Genomic DNA, 21,168 nt, shown 5'->3' with positions numbered 1-21,168 from the left:
TTTCAATAACACAAGAAAATGTATTATAATAATTATTATTATCTTGCCTCCATTATTTTATGGTTCGAAAAAATCAGTCAGTCAACTTGTACATCGTACAAAATCAAACATGACTCTTAATGGGGAAAAAAGAAAAGAAAAAAACCTCCGGCTGACACATTATGTAAAGGATCAACTCGTTCCTTATTTCTATTTTCACTTGAACTGCCCATCAGATTAAGATCTGTTCAAATAAGATTAATTTCCTGATAAACCCTCACAGTGAAGAAGTCATCAGGGTGCTTTAAATTTATTCCATGGGCAATTAAGTGCAGCGAGATTTCCTCAGCTAGGACTGATTTTGAGTGGTAATGGCAGGTGAAGAGACAGATAATGAGCAGGCCAAGACACACACGCTTACAGCTCTCTAAAATGACTTCCTGTGCTTTAACCCTGCAGTTATGAATCAACGTGTCACGCACCGCTTCTCTGACACTCTCTACTCCAAAGAAAGAGTAGCCTCGGCAAGGACGAGATGAGAGAGAGAGATGAAACTTTAAAATGACTGATTGCCAACCGGTATACAAAACACAACACAACACAACAGAGGATATCGCATGTAGAGAGGATCAAATGTATTTGGACTGATTTCCACCCTGCAACCAATTGCTACAAAAATGCTCAGACTATCAGATTCTTCAGATGAGAAAACACATAAACATCAATGACGACACACACACAACACTTTTGTACAGCACACATGCACAGCGAAGCCTGCAAACACCAACGAATCGGTCGGGATGGTTGTTACCTACCCACAAATACATCATCATCTTGAGCGAGGAGTCAGGGGCTCTCCGGCAGTGAGGAAACGCTTCCTTACTTATCTTCTTTTAACTTCTCGAGCTCAGCTACGGAAACCCGGATGAATCCTTCTTGTTTCCACTCTCTCAGGCTCACAGTTCTTTTGTATAATTTATTATATCACTACAATAGAGCTTATTAAAACTGACACTTGGAGGAAGAAGAAGCTACTTCACAAGGTTTGAGATGCTTCTAGCAGTCTTGTTCTTGCTCTTCTTTTCTTCTTTTTTTTTTTTTGTTCTTTCTTGCCTTTCCCCACTTGGTCCTCCTCACCCTTTCACTGACAACCCCTGCTTAGGCGCCAATTCCTGACGTATCTATTTAATGAGAAGATCCGTGCACCAAGGAAGTCCAGTACAACTGTGCACTCAAAGTGCCAGAGAAAGAGAGAGAGAGAAAGAGAGAGAGAGCGAGAGAGAGAGAGAGAGAGAGAGAGAGAGAGAGACGGAGAGTGTGTGCAGGGTTCTCTAGCACAGGCTCCTCAAGAAAGGTACGTGTACGTTAACGCACAGCTGATAGGACGATCCGAAGCAGATTTTCCCCCATACATAAAAAAGGACTTTTCCCTCTAACAAAATGCTGCTCAGATCCTCAGACGTTGTCACCCGGAAGCTGATGCGCAGGGGAAGAGATCAGTGTGAATTCAAAAGGCTCATCTTCTGTCCTGAGGAAAGGTAAGAAGACAACTGACCGGAAAAATAAATAAATTAAGCTTGCAACTTTCCTTCAAAAAATACTGCAATCTCAGCTATGTGAGATTCATGTAAATAAAAAATAAAAAATAAAAAAATACAGGTAAACTACAGTCAAAAATGGCACAATGGGATGAAAAGGAGGTAGAAAGCACCACCCTCTCCTAAATGTGAAGCTTGCACCTGACTCTGCAGCCTGGACGACTCCCCCCCCCCCTCTTCTTCTCCTCCTCGTCCGGAGTGAATGTGCTGGAGATAAAAGCAGCGAGTACTGGGGCCAAGGCCTTCCCGCTCGGCTTGCTTTGGCTCTGACGCACTGGCTGCCTTCTTACAGCACTTTTCTACAGCCATCTGCTGACTCTACAACGCTACTGCTACTGAGAGACCAGACGCGCAGCCAGCCAGCTCAAGCGCATATGAGGCTAAAACTCATTACTACTCTTCAGAAGAGGGATGAGATTTTTAATCAAACGCAGGTATTAGAGAAACTCAAGAATAACGGAAAACAACAACAAAACCTTTCTGTAAATGAATTTCAAACCAAGAGGGGACAAAACGGAAATTTGAGCAAGGTCCATTTTTTTGTTTTATGTGTGAGACACAAACGCAATGAGATTTGCCAGTGTATTTATGAGGGAAATTAAATTCTGAGGGAAATTTAAATATTAAATTCTCCTCAGGAAGCAATTTGACTCCCCTTTAAAAGGAAAACAATAAAAAAAGAAAGTACAACCATCACAAAGAGAAAGAGAGAGAGTGAGAGTGTCTGAGGAGGACAAATGATTAAGCTAAAGGCTCAGACTCGGGCACACACACACACACACACACACACACACACACACATCATGTTAACTAAAGCAATAAGGCCATGTTAAAGTGATTTCACCACAGGTAAGGGATTTCTAAGGCACAACACTAACCGTCAGTCACAGCAATTTAAAACACCAATGCTCAAATAAATTACATTTCTTAATGATAATTTAAATAGGGTCATTCCTGTTATGCAGTGTCTTTTGAGCTTTAACTTATTAAATATGCTCTGTGTATAAAATATGTGCCATGTAACATTCATTTTAATATTTCGTTTTTTAAATATTATGATTTCTGTAATTTTATCTAAAACGATGGGATGTTTTAGAGCACAGCAAAATATCACGAATACATAAAACACATAATTCATCAAATCCATTGCTATTGATTTTTTGTGACTTGTTTGTGCTGTTCCCATTAAAAATTATGTCACTTCCGGGACGATGATTCCATTATGGAACCAACTGGCTTTTATTAGTTAAAGGGAAATTACCAAAAATTGAGGACACTGGATAAAACTACAAACTGACTTTCAGTATTTCTAAATAAATTGAACAATTTTTATAAATGTAAGAAGTTAAATGAGTTAAATATTTTATTCGATACATTATTTATGATAGAGTACTGCCTAGCAGGAATGATTGACTTTGAGTGCATTTTCATCAGAATTTAAAGGCTGAACTATCTGACTAAAAACAGAAATATGTACCAGACAGTGCTGTGCTCGCTTTTGCAACAAGATGGAACGGTTTTCTTCCGAAAGAAACGATTAATACAGAGAAATCCGGTCAATACTCTGAACAACATTCTGAAAGCAATAAATGATTGTTGACATATTAAACAAAGATAAATGGCAGGTACAATGCAAAGCCCATTGTTTGTGCACCCAAGCAAAACGAACATACTTCAGCATACAATTTCGTTAAACCATTTTACTTCGGGGCAAGCAAGGTCTAATGGTCAAGGAAACTGAGTGCAGCTTACTGACATGTCCATTTACATGGAGCAGACCGATTCAGCTGCCGTCTCCTCGGTCCGATAGTGCCCTTTAGCCCAATTAAAAAAAGCTACAAGTCTGAAAAAGCAGTGGCAGTAAAAGCAGTAGTGCATCTCATTTGTTTGGATTATGACAAAAACATAACCTAAAAGAAAAAAAAAGGTAGCATTAGGTTGTCGATTTCCTGTTTAAAAAGTACTGAGTACATCACCCTCGATCCTGCTCTTATAATCTATATTAAAGGCAAGCTTCCAAAAAGCACTTCTGAAAAACTGTCTTCAGATTATTGAGTGAGTCACTAACAAGAGGAAATGAGATGGCAAAGAAATAAGAGAAGTGCTTTTCATGTTTCCAAGAGAAAAATCAGCACTGGCCTGCTTATTATTATTAGCTTTATTAATATAGGCTATATGAATTGTTAATTAAATGTAGTCCACTTTTACTGCTCTAATTTCAATGGGAATTAAAAATATCATTACAAATAATAATTATAATAATAATCAAGAAAGTAGTTGCCAGAAAAAAAATGAGAGTGATGGGTGTGTATGAACAGTAAGGTCTGGGCATTAATCATATCAGCCCTATCAGACTTAAAACCCTTCAACAAACCATGATAAATTACAGCGCTGAGAGAGGACTGCAGCACCTCCGCTCCTGCATCTCTCCCATGATTCTGCAGGGCTGTGCTATGTGAGATCAAGGCAGAGCCATCAGGACACATGGTTATCCCTCCACACAGATACGGTGTGTTTGAAGAAGATGAAGATCTTTGGGAGGGTCTTCATCAGGAGTGAAGCTGACACCTTTGCTACCCTGGCTTTTCAGGCCAGTGAGTGAGCAGGAGGGTTTGAGAGCCACTATTAAAGTTTAATGAGAAGGCAAGGTAAGCTTTGTTGTATTTTTAATATGGACACCGCAGAGTATGAGGGAATAACAGGTTTTGGTTCTTTTTTTTTGTCTATTGATTTAATATCATCATCTTCTCAGCCTGAAATGCTGAAATGAACATGAAGGATACACAAGAATTCATTCTAAAGTCATTGTGACGAAATGATTTGTCTTTACATGAATGAATCACAGTTGTATGATCTTCACGGATTGATTAATTAAAAGGTCGATACCAACAACATCCAGAAGCACAACAGCGGCACAAAGGAGCACACAAAAACACAGACGCACACAACCACACAAAGCGACACAGAAGCATCACTTACCCTGAGTTGGTCCGTATCACAACTCATTGGTTGTCCTGGAATCTGTCAACAGAGACATACAAATTAGAGTAACACATTACACACCAAATACAGCACCTCCCTTCAGTAATTACAAGTCAATCATCTAGAGTGGGCTGAAGGGAGAGAAAATGAGATCTGTCAAAACTGAGGTTTGCAACATGGAACCATGCAAAAGGTGGCGAGAACAGGGAATAAGACAGGCAAGACATAGTTTCCATGCCAGAAACGGTACACATAACAATATTTTCTTCTTTTTTCTCTCCAAATAATGGGAGTGGTATAAAGCAAGTGGATCTCAACTGGTTTTGCTTCAGGAAACAGATTTTACATCGACATTCAAGAGGCGATCTAATATAGTACCAGAACTGAACAAATGTTAAAATCACTCGAAATCAAATCACTAGTGAGAATGTGTGTGTGTGCGTATGATTTTTAACAGCCACGTTTGTTTTTAAGTATTATTTTTGGTTTAAAACAACTGCTTTAAACTGTGAAGGTTTAAATTTGCATTATTCTGCAGCTTATATTATATATTAGAAAAAATACCGAAGTTAAAACAAGAAGAAAATGTTTTTTTCAAGAGTTAATATAGAGTTTTTCAGTGTAATACATCAACATTTAAAATATGTGTGTGTATTGAAATGTATTGATATTACCATATCAAGCTGAACTGAACTTTAAAACTAAAATTATTTTCATATTTTCATTAGTTTCATAGTCTTTCAGCAGCCAATAATTCACACAAAAACATTGTAGTTCGCACAAAGTTTATCATGCAAGTGAACCTACAGTATATTTAATGCATATTCTTTTCATTTATTTTGTTCATGGATTTTGAGGATGAGGGGATTTCAAGCAACCCGTCCAAGTCGGCATCTGCTATTCACAGATGAGACAGATGTGCTTGCCCCAAAATATCATAGTTTGATTGGATGTGTGGCCTTTGATGTCAATAACAATAATATTGGAAGTGTTTTCTACTAATGAACTAAATTTGATTGTGCGGCTTGTACAATACAAACTAATATAATTAGAAGAGATCTGCGACACATTTTTGGGTTGTAAGTTGCAGAGGTGTGGACTCGAGTCATGTGACTTGGACTCGAGTCAGACTCGAGTCATGAATTTGATGACTTCAGACTCGACTTGACAAAATGTACAAAGACTTGCAACTCGACTTGGACTTTAACATCAATGACTCGTGACTTCACTTGGACTTGCGCCTTCTGACTCGAGAAGACTTGCTACTTCCCATGAAAACTGGGGGAAAAAATGTCCACATGGCCGCGCCGCTCTCAGTTTATCTGCATCTGTGAAAAAAATGTGCACCACCTGTATGCATGCAGCGAGCGCGCGCGCTGCCTGCACGACATCCAATCACTGTAGTCCCACGTTGTTTTGATTCGACAGCATCTAACGCCCGTTTAACACATACTCCGTTTGCAGTGCGTATGCGCCAGCGGGTGCGTATTTTTTTCCGTACCCATGTTAACAGGTTAGAGCTTTCACACTGGACGCGGTTGCAGTCCGTCGATCCGTTCCAGGTGCGGTGCGTATACAGCAGTGCCGCGATCGTTTCCGCACCGAGTCTATTTCTGCTGTGCTGCACATGTGCTGCACGCGCTGAATTAAAGTGACAGCGCATGTTTCGTGGTCAAAATGAACACAGATTGACCTAAAAATTTAGTAATTTCACCATAAATGCGATTAATTACATAAAATGTAGTAATCTCACCATAAATGTATTTAATTAAATACTATTTTCACTTTAAGACCAGGGTAAAGCAAGGAAAACTACAATTTACCTCAACAAGGCGACATAATGAACAAATCTCGTCTCATTCGTGGAGGTGGAAAAACATGTTCCCTGTGACATGCAAGATTTATTGTATTAATTTAAATATAAAATAAAAGGCATGAGAGTCGGCTGTTTTTTTATATAAGTAGCCTATGGTTAAATATTTGACCACTTGCTTTAGGAACTTAATATAAGTAGAAGTAATGCATTGAATAATAGGCCTACGTTGTTTAAATTGTGTTTAAACGTGCATACGTCTATTAAAGAGTGTATATGTGTACAAAGAGAATCGCAATGCTGAGACGTAAGACCGGGGTAGCCTAAATCAAGGGAAAATACATATTTCAACAAGGCAACATAACACTCGTCTCATTCGTGGAGGTGGAAAAACAAGTTCTTTGTGACATGCGAGATTTATTGTATAAAGATTTAAATTATGCAAAAGAAAGAGTATGAGTCTGCTGTTTTTGTCAATTTTAAGTTTTAATTTAAAATGTAGGCTATGCGATTTTAATATAAGTAGGCCTACATGGTTAAATATTTTACCACTTGTTTGAGCAACTTAATATATAATTATAAGAGTAATGCATTAAATAATACGTTGTTTAAATTGTATTTAAACGTGAATACGTCTATTAAAGAGTGTATAGCCTACGTGTGTACAAAGAGAATCGCAATGCTGGCAATTTTTTTTTTTTAAATAAAAGATGCTAATAACTTCTGGAAATACAAATAGTGAGTAGGCTATGTATTTGTGGTACAGCCGCGGATCACGCACTGCAAACGCAGCATATGTGAAAGCACTATTGCGCGTGCTGGTCTTGCACCGCATACGCACTGCAACACGCATTCCAATTATATTATCAGGTTGGTCCAGTTTTTCAGAAGTGATAATTTTGAGGAGTGAGGATTTTATTGATGACATGTTTAAAAAGGTTTAGGCTAAAACGACCCATATCTATTTGAAAGTTAAACTGTTTTGCAATATGAGGTTAATACAATACAGGACTGAAGCTGCATGCTGTGCATTGTTCTAGTGCAATATGCTGTTGAAATACAAGAATTTTTTGTGAAAATTAAATTCTGTTTTTTACTGTATTTGATTATAAATCAAAGTATAAAAAGAGGTTTAAATAAATACAAATCTTACAGACGTACATGATTTGTATAAATTTTATTTCTGTGGTAAGAGGACTTGAAATGACTCGAAACTAAAATGGTAGGACTTTGGACTCGACTTGAGACTTGTTGGCTTTGACTTTTGACTCGACTCGGGACTTGCCTCATCTTTGACTCGACTTGACTCGGGACTCGAGGGCAAAGACTTGAGACTTACTTGTGACTTGCATAACAATGACTTTGTCCCACCTCTGGTAAGTTGTAACCCACCAGTTGAGAACCACCGCTATATAAAAAAAAAAATCACGTTTAATTCTATTGAGCAGAGTATTTCTACATGCCTTGATGCACAGAGTTTCTCAAACACTAATCAATCACACTCAACCCTCAAAAAGGAGGGGGGAAGAAAAACATTTCTAATTTTGTTAATGCTTGTTGAGTGTTTGAAAGAGAACTACACAATTACGAGATTAGGGTCTGGTTACGCTGGGAGGGTTCCTGGATATACCACTAATCTTCCCTTCATGCCTGCCGTCAATACATCCATAATGCACTGGCCAATCTTCATTTAAGAAATAGAATCTGTGTTACAAACGCTCTCTTCAAATGTAATGATATTAACAGTTCCACTTTCCTCTCAGCCTAAAACACTTAGCTGTTTTTCAAAGTGTGCTCATTTCCCATTAGCCAGGCCACTGAGTGAAGCCGAATAAGATTTTCATCATTTAGTAACTGGACATAGCTGCCGAAAGACCCTAAAGAGGATTATGACCCACAGATAGAGGGAATAAAGGCCAGGAAAATTGCTTTGATTTGATATGATATGAGAAAAAACAGATGCATTAACCTTGTCACCTCAAAATATCTGCGGATCAAATTAGTAGTAAGCCTTCTGCTAACGGCAACTCGCTGGTGTTTGGCAAACCACTCTTGACCGTAAAACGTTACGCTTTCATAGGGAAGTTTATATATAGTGCGCAAAGTTTTCAATTAATCGTAAAAAAAAAAAAAAGGAACGACATCAGCATTTTTTTTTAACGCACAGTTCAACAAAATGCCCATGAAAGTTTTATGCAAATGAATATATTTTCCCTGTTAAAAAGAAGCAAAGAAAATCAGGGCACCACTAGGTTTTCTTGTAGGGTAGGAATTGTATTATTTAGAGCCGCTGACCTTAATGATGGCTCACTTGTTTTGGTAGCACTTTCCTTTCAGCCACTGGCCCCTAGCAGGTCGTTAAGAGAAGCTTCTCAATAGCTCTGGGGCACACAGCATGTTTCTGGATTCAGACCGCTGGCATACATTTTTATATATAGTCCTGTGCTGCTGAAATCTGAAATATTTGTTATTTTTTCATGTTTTGTGTTTTTCATATTGTATCATTATATTGTTAAGGCTGTAAAATGATTAAAAACATTCAAGTAATTCATTTTAATCCAATTCATTTCTTGATATGCTCATTATTTCATGCCAGGTACAGTATTTTTAAATGTCAGTATTTGCTGATTATATGAGACATACAATCACTGAAGAGATATTACAAAAGGTGAAACTAGAAGTAAATATATTGTTTGTTTTTAGGTATACACGGATATCAAAATTCTGGCCGATAACAAACATGAATTTTTTGTTGATTACTCTTCAGTGGCCAACATTAAAAATGATTTTTTTTTAATAAAATTACCATTTTAAATCATCATTATGGCTGTCAATTAAAGTAATTTAAGTAATTTCTCAATTTTCAAGTAGCCTAATAATAAAAATCATCAGTACTATTTTACACTATAACACAGTACAATAAATTACATTCACAAACATAATTTATTCTGCTGTGTTATAGAATTATTAGTGTGGTTTAATTAAAATACTACTGAATATTTTATTATTGTTTAAATAAGAACTTTTTTTTTTAAATCAGTTGACAGCCATGATATATTGATTTATGATATTACTTTTAATATGTTTAATATTGGCCACTGATCACACACACACACACACAGTTAATAATTGTATATAATATATGCAGCATGTAAATTGAGGCATCACTATATTATAATTAATTTAAATATCCTATATGGACTAATATATATACAATATCTAACCTCTGATACAGGTAAATGGTAAGGGGACATGATTCAATGTATTAAAAACAATTATGTGTTCATTAAAAAAAAATACTTTATAGGTATACTTCATTAACAAATGTAATCATTATTATATGTACTAAATCCTATGTGTTGATTGGAGTCTGATTGCTCACAGGGTGTAAATTGTTTCAAGTTCCCCTTTCAGGGCTTCTCAGGCACACACGATTCCACAAAAGACGCGGCATACTGCGTGGAGATGGGCTCAAACCGCTCAGAAGAGGCTCTTGTTCGGTAATGATACTTTCCAGATGAAATCAAGGGGAAAACCAACAATAGTAGCGCAAACAGCCCTCCTCTGTATGAAAGGACAAAAGGACTCTCGAAGGGCTTGCTTATCCTTTACCTCTAATGGTCTGCTTCCCTCCTTTTCACTCAGAATACACACTCTCTCTCTCTCTCTCTCTCTCTCTCTCTGACTTACGTAGAGTACTTGAGAGAGGCAGACAGAGATGGAGGGTAATACTGAACTGTTGCGGCACAGAATTGCAGGATGGAGAGCTAAAGAAAGAGAGAGTGAGAGAGAGCAGGCCTAATTCAGTCCCTCAATGAGCTCTATAGGTCTTACACATGCAGCGGAAAAAGCAGAATGAAAAAATGTCAATAAGTAGCACTCTGCTGAGTACAAGCGGCAGAACACGGCCGAGCAGAATGACTTTATTAAGCTGACACAGAAGACTGCGCTCAGCCGGACCGATGGATAGAGGGGGAAGAGAGCAAGACAGAGAGGAAGAGAGCATAACAGAAAACCAGAAACTAAACAAAGGAAAGTCGGCACTGTGCTACGATTGAAAATCAATCCCCTGATAAATCTGTGAAAACTTCACCAGACCCCCAGAGATGGAATTAAGGGTACCTTTACACAACAATGATGTATTAAAAACAGAAAAGTTTTTCCTTTGGGTTTCTCACGTACAGACGACAACATTGTCAAAACGATCCCCATTCACACAGACCCGCGGAAACGACTAAAAACACTGCATTATGCTGCCAGGCCAGTAGTTGGCGATGTTACTTTGTAAAGAAACACTATGCGCCTATAGACTGAACACAGAATACACATGCGCATGATGTTATCAATTTCACTTATTTGTGTTTTTGTAGTTTGCATGGAGACGATAACGGTATTGTTTTCATTTGCCTTTTCAGGGCCTCAAAATGCCGTTGTCGTGCAAATGACTGGCCAAAACACATTAAAAGTTTTCTCTTTTTAGTTGAAAATTGTGTTGCGTAAAAGGATGCTTGAACAGGTCTTTTGGCACAGGCGACAAGCATTTCAACAGACATAACAATATAATATTTGATCAAACAATGACACTAAGATCATTTGATTATATACTTAAAAGTGAGACTTTCTGCAAAGTCTGTATATAGTCTGTATATATACATATAACAGAAATATTTTCCAAATGCCTTTTAATAAACATTATAATTTCAAATTGTTTCTTGTAGATTAACATCTCAGTTTATTTTAGAAGGACAATATGATGTTCTTTTAGAACAATTACATCGATTTTAGTCATTGTCCTTTTTTTTTACATCAACCAATCAATCACTCAATCAATCAATAAATACAAATTATTTTTACAAGTTAAGACTGTAATTATTTTTACAATTTGCTTTTATACATTTAATATATAATATAAGCTACAAATGCTTCAAAATATTTTATACACGCACACACACATATATATATATATATATATATTTTTTTTTTTTATACACACACACACACACACACACACACATATACATATATATATATATAGCCAATATATATATAATTACAGTCTTAATATATATATATATATATATATATATATATATATATATATATGTGTGTGTGTGTGTGTGTGTGTGTGTGTGTGTGTGTGTGTGTGTGTGTGTACTGTGGTTAACATTATTTATGAGAACATTAAACTCATTATCAGGTTTACTATAAGACAATTATTCTTCAATAAGACTGTTAATAATAATTTTATAAAGCATTACACATGTAAGGTTCATAGAAAGTGTTACCGGATAAATCTACAGCCATATCTTTCACCACTTATAGCAGGAAGCACTGGAGTCACAGAATCATGACATGCTCCAGGGGATAAAACACCCATAATAACATACAGTGATGTTAGAATAAAGATAAGCCCAAAATTGACGCCTGAGGTTCTCTATACAGTGAAAATGCAGCACTTTATTTCAATTAAAGCTATTGATGTTAGATCAAAGGTAATGCTAATAAAATGCTAATGGCATCTGTATTAGAAAAGCCATTTCAGTCCCTAAGCATTGATGAATACATTTCTAAAATGTTTGGCTGAGAGAGAAAGAGAGAGAGCTATAGGTACTGCTAATTTATGCGCTGCTCTGAGGAATAATGAGAAAGGAGGGTGGGTGAAGAAAGTGAGAGCTGAGCCAGCAGAAATTCCCAATGCTGCAGTAGCCCTACTGAATCCTGCACTTTCACAACACTAAGCTTATCAGAGAGAGTGGAGGGGAAGAGGCAGCCAGATCTAAGCCTTTTAAGACTCTTCATCAATATTAGAATATCTGGACTGGCAGGGCCTTCGTACCTTTCGGTGCACAGTTACAGACTTTTGAGGACATCAGAGAGAAGTCTAGGGTTTGCAGCTGGTGTGGCCAAAGCTGTGGAGAGGAAGCATGCCCATAGACCTTATGCGCCAGAGAAATAAGCACGGAGCCATCTTCAGAATTTTGTGCTTGAACTTACGTTTTTGTGGTAGTCCTGTATATTTCTATGGCATCGCTGTCGAAGAGTAATTAGCTGAAGTGGATTTACTTTTTGTAGAGTTAAGGAAAGTTATCATGAGCATTGTAATGTTTGAAGCGGATGCCATGACAAATGCCATTTAAAACGAGAGGTTCATTCATAAATTCGTCAGATCTCACCTTCACGCTGTGGAAATATAAACCGGAAGACGGAACACAACGAGTGCAGCGCTGAAAAGGGGCGGGGCTACATAAGGTCCATAGATGCCTGCAATTCCTCTACGCTGAAGGAATGCGACTAAAGCAGAACCATGCACTTAATCATAAAGGGTTGTAACGTCCACAGTCGTTTAAGGGGATTATTCAGCCAAATGTTCAGATTAGTGCTCATCAATATAGTTTTTTCAGTGACCAATAATTGGATACATTGTTTTGAGGCGAAAAACAAAATGGTATGAATGAATGGGCAACTGCCTTTTATAACTTATCTGACATTTTGTGAGATCACCCTTAAAAACCTACACCCTTAACAACATTTAAAATTGTTCCTACACTCCCATATGAATATCATCAGAAAACAACAACATGGCCATATCAATTCACCCATTCATCACTTTGTATGATCCCATTATTATGGATCATTAAAAAGGAAGAGAATATAGATTAGAAGATTATAATAAATTATGAATCATAAAAAAGATAGCCACACTAAGGTGATTATTAAAGTGACATCATTTGTATCTTAACATTAAGGTACAAATAGTGATTCCTCATTGTCAGTCCAAACATGTACAAGAGCAAGGGTTCTTATTGAGTTTGGGGCTTAAAAGCAAAATGATGCTGTCGATACAACAGGCAGGGTAAAAAAAAAAAAAAAGAGAGAGAGAGAGGCTGAATTCAGTGCTCATTAATCTATAGACCTTCATCAGCCCGGGCTGCAGGTTCACATAGCCTTCCCTGGCATCTTCTCAAAAGAGATCACAGTCACTGATGCATCCTGCTTTGTTCTTGCTGATCCACCACAATTACCCCAACTCTTCTCCTAGGCTCAGTTTGAACAAAATGACAAAACAGAGGCCAATTTGCTCGCAACTACCCTCCCCCCCAAACACACACTCACGCACTAGCACAGAAACATGCGCTGGGACTTCTGGGACCTTAAATGATCCCCCTCGTCAATTGAGCAATGTTCCTTATGTATACGGCTGTTAAACTGCTTGGCTGTATGCTGAGGTTAATACTTGCACATGCAGTTGCTGGATTGTTTGAGGGAAACCAACATATTTTGTTTCCAAATGGCTTGATTTTACTTGATTTGTTTGCTATAGAAGAGCACAGGGGTAATTAGAACATTTATTTGATCAGTAAAAACAGTAATCTATCTATCTATCTAACACACACACACACACACACACACACACACACAAATGTACTGTATGTGTATACATTTATATAGAGTAAAATGGAAAAAAATAGCTATAGTAAAGTACAGTAAAAATGTAAAACAATGAAGAAGCTCTATAAATGTCAGTAATTACATTTTATGGGTACATATCAAATGTTTGTCAATTAAAATAATACCCTCAATTACTAGACATAGGCTAAATTATGAATGACAGGCTAAAATAGTGAAATCAAACTGTAACAACAAAGCTATGGATAATGGATAAATTATTAAATATTACTAACACATCAGGCCCAAAAACAAAAGGGGGAAGAGTGCACATCTTTCAGGAGAGATAACTTAACTCTAAAGACAAAAATGTTTGTCTCACAAACCTAAAGACAAAAATGACTTAAAGGATATTTTTACTTAGGCTACGTTTACACGTGGCCAGCTATTTTCATAAACGGACATTTCACCCCTCTCCGTTTTCAAAAATCGTGCACACCTGTCAATTTTCAGAAAAGTGTAAGTTTACACGAACCCGTGTATATGCCGTCAAGAGCAGTGTAACGAGAAGCTCAAGCGCACGTTAGCCAATCAGAATCCCGAAAATAGTCACATACTGTGACGTCGGCTCCCTAAAACTCAGTTTTTCTCTGTTTACATGCAAACGTGCAAACGAAGTTTTCCAAAATCTCCACTCTGGCCGGAGTTTTTAGAAAGAATCGTTTTCAGTCGCGAATTCTCCGTTTGCGTGTAAACGAGGGGCACAAACGAAGGGAAACGTCTCCGTTTTTCAAAATAACCATGTACGTGTAAACGGGGCCTTAATTAGGTCAAAACAGACTTTTTAAAAAAAACATTTGTGTCAATTGTAACTGAAACTGTAGATTATACTAGGGGAGAGGTAGAGGTAGAGTACCCACACGCCTGAAATGGTCACTGTGAGTGTGCACTGTGTGTTATAAGCAAAATGCATTACAATTATCCCTGCTTTCCCCTACTTTATTGACATGGCCATGGGCAAATATTCACATTTATTTACTTTTGTTAGAGGAGGTTTCTTTAAAGAAAGAACAGGATTAAAAAAAAAACAAATAAACAAACAAACAAACAAACAAACAAAACCGTAAAAGACGAAAGCAGTATTGTCTCACTTCATCTCAACGGGACCCAATTCATTCTTATATGCAGGACAACCTTTACCTCCATTTTGGACAACTGGTTTTACACAGTGAGAATGAACCATACTCTGATGTTTAATTGAGGCTCTGATCCCCCTAACACTTAAAGGGGAGCTTGAGGATTAGTCGCCCTCCATAAGCCTGTTCCCCTCACTCCGCATGGCTCCAGATACTTTATTTTGACAGGCTGAGCAGAGAAATACCAGCACAGAATACATCAAGTTCTCAATTATTGGATTATCTCAAAGTGATATCATTACCACAGGACATTCTTTCCAATCATTGATTGCATTTTTCAATTTATTTCACGATTAATGCAAGTAGCCTGACCGAACAATTGTCTGATGAGTTCTGGAACCCCATCAATATATTCTCCTGGCCCACATGGGCAGTCTGTGTGTTTTATAGCTCGGGAAAAAACATCTCTCATCCCTCCTGTCTCGTGCCTCTCAATTATTCTAAAGGGCTACCAATCTCATCTAGCAGGTAGATAGACCATGTGAATGAGAATTACAATTTTAAATGCAAATACACTGAACTGAATGCTATTTTATCACATGTCAGGGGAAGTTGCTTCGGCGAATGCTAATGCAGTTTGTCTTGCGTCCAGGCAAGCAGCTCACTTTCACAAGTGCCTTGATCAAGCAGTTGTTGTTTACCGCAGGAAATCATATTAGTTAGTTTTATATTAACACAATATCACAATTAAGTGGACATGTGGTGGATTTAACATAATTTCTACTTTGGTTTGAGCGAATGTTGCCCATTTTGGGCATGTGGATCAAACTAGCAATTTATTAAGGAATATTCCATGCTTCCTTCCTCAAATTGAAATGTTCAAAGTCAACAAAACAGGTTTTCCTGAGAACATTGTTTTAATTGGCTAATTTATAGTATATAAACATACACTATTGTTAAAAACTTGGGGGTCAACACATTTTGTTCTCAAAATTGACACTAAAGACATGTATAATAAGACATGTTTCAAAAAGATTTATATTTCAAATAAATGCTTTCTATTCATCAAAAAATCCAGATTTTTTTTTTATCACAGTTTCCACAAATATTAAGCCACTGCAGGTTTCGACAATAAGGACCGCTCGATGGCGCGGGGCCAGCGTGAAAGACGCTTATCTTTTGCACGTGTTTTTAAGTATGTGTGTATACCTACACTTATAACCTGTGCGACACTAAGGGCAACATTACCTTCATATAGTATGATACAGTTTTCTGATAATTAATTCTTGATTAGGGTGGTTCTGCTTTGACAGAACGGTATTATTTAGTAACAGGTTTTCCTCATTGATGGCTACAGGTGCTAATTACAATGGTAAATCATTTATGCAGAGGCAGACAAATGGATGGCCGGGCACTGAGGGGCTGGCGGAAAGGTCTCAGTTACAAACGATGTGAGATAAATCATCTGCTCGCCATTTTCACAAACATCATGCAATTATGCACTCAACACATGATATCTGCTTAATCTAGTTCATTTAGGTGATATATCGCAGAAACCTCATCAATGAGTGAACGAGCCATGTAGTGGTCAGTGTCGGCATCCTGCAGAGAATAACTTGTCTTAGCAATTCCGTATCGAACGCGATGCCTATAATGCAGTGGATAATTATTCTATATGGACTGTTTTGGTGTGAGCGGGCAGCGGAGATACAACCGGCGAGTTCAGGCACACGCCCTTCCCATAACTCAGACGAGAACAGCTTTCCGGAAGAAAAAAGAACTGCTGGTATGGCACAGCTTGGAGACTTCAGGATTTATTTGCCATTTTCTCCATCAATTATCCCATTTCTGTTGCCGTCAAATCTACATGGATTGTGCCAAACTTTTAAAATGATTAGAATGGCACAGCACCATCAAAGACACTAAGAAACCATCCAAAATGCAATAAGCCTCAGATCCAGGAGATGCCAACGCAAAAGATCCTGTCAGAGCATCTGAGCTATTCGCCACTTAAACTGGGTCAAACGGTAATGATTTTAGGATGGGGCATATATAAAATACTGACCCTGCCTTCACTTTTGTTACTTTTTATTATAATACATATTCAACCTGACAACAATTATTTAGGACATCTACATAAACACTGAAAATAATGGTGTAGGATTACTTTGAAACAGTTTTCACTCAGAAATTGCTAAATTTAACAAACAATTACAAAGAAACAGTGTAATTAACAGTGAGCAAGCAACGGTGAATTAAACATGACATTTTGAGGTATAAAGACTGAAATGATATTTTCTTGTAAAAGGTACTCCAATAATCTGTTTTATTTACAATATTTTAATTTTTTTTACAGTGTAGTCATTGGAAATATGTTAATTGTTCTATGTACTGTATATGTATGTGAAATCTGAAAATTCAACTGTGTAGAGGGAAATTATCTTACAAAAAAATAAAATAAAAATATTGCAATATAATTGCAGTCAAAAAATGTGGAAATCTAAGATAGACTCATAAGATCTCAATACAATCAAACATATACCCCCAAAAAGATAAATAATGCCTCCCACAAATTAACCTTGCAAACAAAAGACTTTAATTTACTTTGCATCACTCATGTTTAAAAATGTATGTTAATTCACATAAAATTTTCATTAAAACATGCAAAAACAAAAGCTGCCTTTGGATTCATCACTGGGGCGCTAAATGATGATTTACTATACAAAGCTGCTTTGAAACACTTGTGAAAATCTTTCAAATAAAAATAAAAAGCTATACAAATAAAAGTGACTTGATTTAACCAACCAAACACACGCATTCAAAGCCTATGACTAACATCCAGACTTTCCAAGACCATTTCTAATGGAAAACAATGATTAGATGCGAGTGCGCCATCTAAGAAATCCTAACCACTCTCTCCTTTTCCTGCTCTCGCTGTCACCATTTATTTATGCGTATAAGACGAAGAGGAATGTTTCTCGAGAAGAACCCTTGATTAAAAGAGGAAGTAGAAATAATGATTAGTTGGGGTTTGGTCAATGCCAGGAGATTTAGATGTTTACAAAGGTGTCCACAGCAGCCAGATATGCGATCACTTACCAACACAGATAGAAAGTGCTTTCCCGGAAGGAGTAATTTCATAGCACTCATTTATTCATTACGTCCATTGCAACCTCTTAAGTGCATCCAAAGCTTTTTAGGCCAAGCAATGAATTGCGCTGGCAGTCACATGGCATCAGCATCGTTCAGTAATTCTGCCGGGTTACTGTGAGCCGCGGTCAAGCACAAGGAAGGCTTCAGAGATTGGTGCCGCAGTTTCACTTCCAGCCAATGAGCACAGGCAATGACTTATGGAGCAATTTGCATGGCATTTGGAATGGATTGGAGGAAAGGAGCATTAACATTTCGTGATGCATTTCCTGTCATGAGTTCACCAGGGTTTTTTTTTTTTACACCATTGCACAAGCTCACTCACTCACTCACTCACACACCCATAACGTGATGCGCAATAAGGTTGATGCAAGCCTTGGTTGTCAGGGAAGTGTTACATGGCTGAGCCTCATCCTCTCTGGAGGCAACTTTGCAGAGCCTCAAATTCAGCCATTGAGGCCCACTGCTATGCTTGAGAGGGAAAATCAAGAAACATTTGGCTCTCCCTACGCCCCTCTCCCCTTTTTACTCCTGGAAATCCCACTTAAGAGAAACCACCATAAAAGACTCAATTTAGTCTTAAAGGTCAAATATCCAGTCACCACTGAGGAGGCTAATTAAGTGGCCTTCAAAGCTCTCAGAGTCCATCTGAATAGATAATATAACTGATTTGGTGCGGGAGCTCCTTTGCACATAGAAAAAAAAATGACTACTACCTAGTTTGCATGCTACTTGGCATTAACTGTTCTCAATGGAATGCATCTTATGTCAAGCAAACATAATTATCATACTATCAGCCCGTTTTATATCAGAAAGAAAAAGCTAATTGTATATATATATATACAAAGCAGTATTTGTTTTTCACTGGCATGGATGTAGACCTACCTTCATACACAACAAAGAGAAAATAAAATGAAAGCCCTTAGAGCAATTTCAGTTTGTAGAACCATTGATCCACAACATATAGATCCATGCAGGTCTGCTGTCTCTGTGAGCAGGGGAAAATACTCTGAAACTACCCATAATTTAATTAAAATAGTTAAACTAGTCAAAGAAAAGTAGTTAACTACGCTACAAGCTGCTTACTACATTTATTTATTTATTTAAAGGATGGCAATATCCTATTATAAAATTGAACTCATTTTTGAGATTTATTTTTATTATTTTATTTTTTTGAACAGGCTCATTTCTGAACCAATCAATTTATTAAAATGAATCAAATAAATAATAACCAAATATGACAGGGCAACAGACTTGGCTGTAAAGCTGAGTGCAATACAAAATGATTAAAATTAGCATTTTGTTACACTGCATCAGTAAGGTATTTATTTTTACCAGTGTTATTCTAGTATTATTCATTACAATTTAATTAGTTTTAATTTTTATATTTTAAGTTTTCATTTCAATTTTAGGGCCAGATTTACAAACAGCATTCGTAAGTGCAAACCATCTTTTTCGTCCCCTTGGAATTATAAGGTTCTATCTGACATTTTTGTCAAAATTTAGTTATTCACATATTCTTATTCTGTGACCACTTCTTTACATTATGTGATGTTGTTTTTTAAGTTGTGTACATTTTGGAAAAGGTTCTTTCTACACAGTCGAATGGAATGCAAAAACTTTAAAGCTCAATATCTCAAAACTGCTCAGAACGCAGATAGAACCTTATAATTCCAAGGGGATGTAGTGTTAAAAAAACACTGTCAGGATTTACTAAAGAATTAGCGCTGAAAAGGCGTGGACACAGTTATTTTTGCGGCTGATCTTATTGCATATGCATTTGTAGGAGTTTCCCTTTCAGATGCAAAATTTATGGGAGGAGAGTATTTAAATGAATCATGCAAGGTGATGTACTAAGATTTGTGCTTGTCAATTTATTGGTATTTGCGCCATTATTTAACGGCCAAAAAAGACGCTAATTTGCGCTGCTCTTGGTAGATTGCATTGGTCACTGTGTCATCAGTAAATCACGAGCAGAACTTTCCACTCCCATCGGCGCTTTTATGGGATTGCGCTCTCACGCAAATTTGCACTGTTTAGTAAATCTGGCCCTTAAACTTTTAAAAAACGCATCTCTAGACCGTGCACTTTTTTTGTTCCACTGACCTGTGTCGCGCATTCTTAACAACAGAAACGCATTCTGTGTGAACCAGCCCTTACTCTGTTTTGAATAGCTGCCCTACTGACTGTCACGGTACTAAAAATGCAGTTAGCTACGTTAAGTTAGCAAACTCTCTACGCCGTGTATTACGCCACACCTATAGCTTCATGCAGGCATTTGCCGCAGCCCACAGAAATTCTCAGAGAAGACATCCCCCCTCTAGAGCAGCGTTCTCTCCACCTCTCACCACACTGCTCTTTAGTGTCCGGATTGTCCATGTTGCCATTTGGCCGACCGACCTGAGCCTGTCTCCTGCGGTAGGGGTGCGGCTCTTCGCTGGGCCGTAGGGGCTCAATTAACTGCAGAACAATGGTCGCACTTCTGCCTCCCGCAGCAAAGCTGCCAAAGCAGGAATGTGGGCTCTTTAATCTCTCTACCCTGGGCAGGCATTTCAGCTGCTGCAGCCTCCAGGACCCACGCATGCTCCTCCAGATACCACGCAATGCACGCTATTACACATTAAAATCCATGTGTGGAATTCTTGTAAAACATGCCAGCTATCTATGCACAAACCGGAGGCTTGGATGGCCTATTTAAAATCAGATATGAGTATTGATCATATTGTTCGTGTCATTGATTCTTAAACATAAATACGGCAGGGCTACTTTATTGAATAGTGCAAGAGCACAGCGAAGACAAATCATCTATATGGGCTTCGCTTTTTTCTGTGTCATAAAATGCATGACAAAAGGGATCGTGGTTAATTACAGGGATATCTGCTGATGCTGTGTGTTTTCTGAGAAGGCTCAGTTTCTGCTACATTTGTGCTGGCAGATGATGTCATAAAGAACCTGTGTGGTAGGCTGTAGTGGGTGTCAGCTTTTCTGCTGGTAGGAGTCTTAGAAAGCGATTTCTGACAAGGCTGCAAGTCTGTTTCTGGACACAAACACAAAAGCTTGGATTTGGAAGGTGGAAAAACTCTCTCCGTGCCTAGCATTGCTACTAGAGTGCTGATATATATTT

General features: G+C 37.6%; 1 protein-coding gene across 6 annotated transcripts in view; it reads right to left on the bottom strand.

The window, feature by feature from the left end:
- rbfox1 (RNA binding fox-1 homolog 1) overlaps positions 1–21,168 on the bottom strand; it is a 257,018-nt gene that overhangs the window by 151,374 nt on the left and 84,476 nt on the right. For 4 of the 6 annotated variants that reach the window (XM_084399705.1, XM_084399704.1, XM_084399701.1 and 1 more), the window contains exon 2: positions 4,557–4,598. In XM_084399705.1, coding sequence (XP_084255831.1) covers positions 4,557–4,583 — 27 coding nt within the window. In that variant the 5' untranslated portion in view covers positions 4,584–4,598. Of the gene's footprint in view, positions 1–794; positions 1,206–4,556; positions 4,599–21,168 lie in introns of those variants that run through there. The other 2 variants (XM_084399706.1, XM_084399697.1) reach the window with 2 other exon arrangements.

Source organism: Rutilus rutilus, assembly GCF_951802725.1.
Source record: "Rutilus rutilus genome assembly, chromosome: 1".
NCBI classification, from domain to species: Eukaryota; Metazoa; Chordata; class Actinopteri; order Cypriniformes; family Leuciscidae; genus Rutilus; species Rutilus rutilus.
Note: the sequence above shows the minus strand (reverse complement) of the source record. Positions and strands in the feature narration are given on the sequence as shown.